We start from the raw sequence: 2,583 nt of genomic DNA on the forward strand, positions 1-2,583 counted from the left end.
CAAAAATCTGAAATTTGGTCAGTTCATAGGTTCTAATATGGACTTCATCTGTGCTGAATTTCAGCCCGATCGGTTGAGTAGTTCTTGAAATATGTTGTCTGCGTCACCTTAATGTTAATAAAGAAGAATTGAGTAATGTAAATTTTAAATACACATGTGATATCTGCCTGTATTTTTTCAATGAGACGTGAACTCCATCACGGCTCATATCATTCAGATCATATATTATATGAGATCATAGATTATATATTTGAATGGCTGATCCAAAATACAGCACCTGATGTCTTAGAATTTTTGTCAGATGTGGGATGTATATGACAACGGCTCATTAGATGTTCCTCGATCTTTAGCGTGCGGAAATCACCTATCTTCAACCTTCCAGAATGATTACACCATTTCCAATACAATGCGAATTCAGGACTTCATATTGGCTCCACTCCATGACAAAGGTTATTAATATATGATTCAGCTCCGTTTTACCTGCTTACTCGGATTTACACGATAATGAAATAAAAAATTTGCTCACAGCTGTCCAACCGATAAACAATGAGGAAGTCATCAACATTCTCGGCTTGAACGCTGATGAACCCATTCCCATCTTACGAAGGAATGTCACAGATGGGAATTTTCAGATATTAATAAGTGAGCTAAAAAAATTTTACTGAAACAATTCTGCAGGAAAGTTATGAAATGAAATACGTTAACTGACGCTAGAGGAAGATAGCCAAAGTTTTGCCAATATATTTTTTGTTAAATAAATTGGAAATTACAAAAATTGCTCAATATCTCTTAGTTTCGAAGAAATTTAAAAAACAAGCAGGCGACAGCAATTATATGACTGTAGATGAGTTATTGAAATGTATGGGTATATTTTGTTTCCCATCAATAAATTGATGGCGAGCTTCCGAAAGGTTTTTACAAATTTTTTTTTCCTATTAATTTATATCTATTAAGAATGTCTATAAAATGAACGAAAACATCAAATTATTTGATTAAAAAATCTTTATTTGTTCATTTCTATAATTTTTTTCTATGTTATTCGCAGGCATTCATTTCATTTTTATCTTAATTTGTAACTTCATTCTGATGTTCGTTCTGGCCTTCTTTTTGATTATTCATTTGTTCTTTAATTTTCTCGTCATATTTATTTTGCCAAATCTTCTTCATCTTTGCAGCTTTCGCCAGTCTTTGTTTTTTATTTAGCTCCCTTTGATTTTCATCTAATATTGTTGTCTGTTTTTCATTTTCTATAGCATCAACTTTCCTCTTTCTCTGTTCTTCCGTATAATTTGTTTCGAAACAATACATTATTGAATAGCGTTTCCTCAAAATTTCTCTGCTTTCTTTTAAAAAAAATAATGCCTTTCTAAAAGCATTATTTTTTGAGATCTGAAAGAAAATATATATACATTTAATATATTATAATTCGAATTTTTTTTCAATATTTTTTCACTCAGTGTTTTAATGTTAGTAGTTGTATAAAATTCTATTGATTCAGTGAGCATAGCTACTGGATTCAAGTCGCTGTTCTATCTGAATCAAGTATTTCCCTATTTAATTTATGTTGACGCTTTACAATAACGTTGAATGTGGCCATTTTTAATGAATAGTCTGTAAAATTAAATCTGAAGAACTACTCAATTTGAACATCACGTAATTTAAAGATAATGACGTTATCTTTGAATGACGTTATCAAATAAAATTGAGAATTTTAATTCTTCTTCAATTTTATTAAAAAATATCCAGAAATGTAGCATGTTTTCATAGATTTTGTCATTGAAAATGATTGATAAAATACCTAAATTTTAGTATCTAATAATTTTAGGAACACGGATTCCTGAAAATTAAAAACCGTAAAAAAAAACTGTAAAAACTGTAAAAAAAAATTATGCTACAACCTTTAAAACCATATGGGAAATAATAAACCCTCAGCCGTGGGCTCATCAACCTGACCTTCGCCTCAACCGAAGTCACAATCATGATAAGCAAGTGATAACCAATTCTGAAATTATCATTCAATCGTCAGATCTTCCAGTTCGGCCTTCCAATCGACAGTTAACCAAAATTGCTCTGTCTAGCTTGCAGAATGACTATACACTCTGAAGTTGGATGTATAAATAAAATCAATTCGATCATTACGAACGTTACTAAAGAATAATATAAAATAATAAACTTGAATAAATTCTTTCAGCATTTCAAGTTAATTCGTTGATTTTTTTTAATCCATCTGTAGGCGTGCTACCATTAGTCCATATACTAGGTACTATTGATCATCTATTTTGAATACCATGCATTGTAATGATAAAAGTGAAATCTCGTTAAAATTTCAAGTTAACAGTTCAATTTTTGCGGGGATGAGAAGGCGAACCACGATTTCAACTGAAAACCATTCCATTTGGAAGCAAAAATGAAAAATCGAAATATCTCCAAAACTTTGAATGGGCGAGTATATATATTTCAATTGATTATGATAGACGACATCAAAACAAAAATTTTCACATAAAAAAAAAATGAATTCGGTCAAGTCAATTTTGAGATATTCCACATAATCATTTGACACTAAAAATGGAATATCTCCGGAAC

At 30.5% G+C, this 2,583-nt stretch overlaps 2 protein-coding genes across 3 annotated transcripts in view; one reads left to right on the forward strand and one right to left on the reverse strand.

The window, feature by feature from the left end:
• Positions 1-1,015: 1,015 nt before the first annotated feature.
• The window catches only part of LOC105267000 (uncharacterized), a 7,114-nt gene continuing 5,546 nt past the window's right edge, over positions 1,016-2,583 (reverse strand). The window contains exon 2 of the mRNA XM_011305566.1: positions 1,016-1,389. Coding sequence (XP_011303868.1) covers positions 1,066-1,389 — 324 coding nt within the window. The 3' untranslated portion in view covers positions 1,016-1,065. The remainder of the gene's footprint in view (positions 1,390-2,583) is intronic.
• The window catches only part of LOC105266999 (uncharacterized), a 4,016-nt gene continuing 3,476 nt past the window's right edge, over positions 2,044-2,583 (forward strand). For both annotated transcript variants that reach the window (XM_011305563.1, XM_011305565.1), the window contains exon 1: positions 2,044-2,260. The gene's annotated coding sequence lies outside the window, so the exon portion shown is untranslated. The remainder of the gene's footprint in view (positions 2,261-2,583) is intronic.

The sequence above is a fragment of the Fopius arisanus genome, unplaced genomic scaffold (assembly GCF_000806365.1).
Source record: "Fopius arisanus strain USDA-PBARC FA_bdor unplaced genomic scaffold, ASM80636v1 scaffold00043, whole genome shotgun sequence".
Lineage (NCBI taxonomy): Eukaryota > Metazoa > Arthropoda > Insecta > Hymenoptera > Braconidae > Fopius > Fopius arisanus.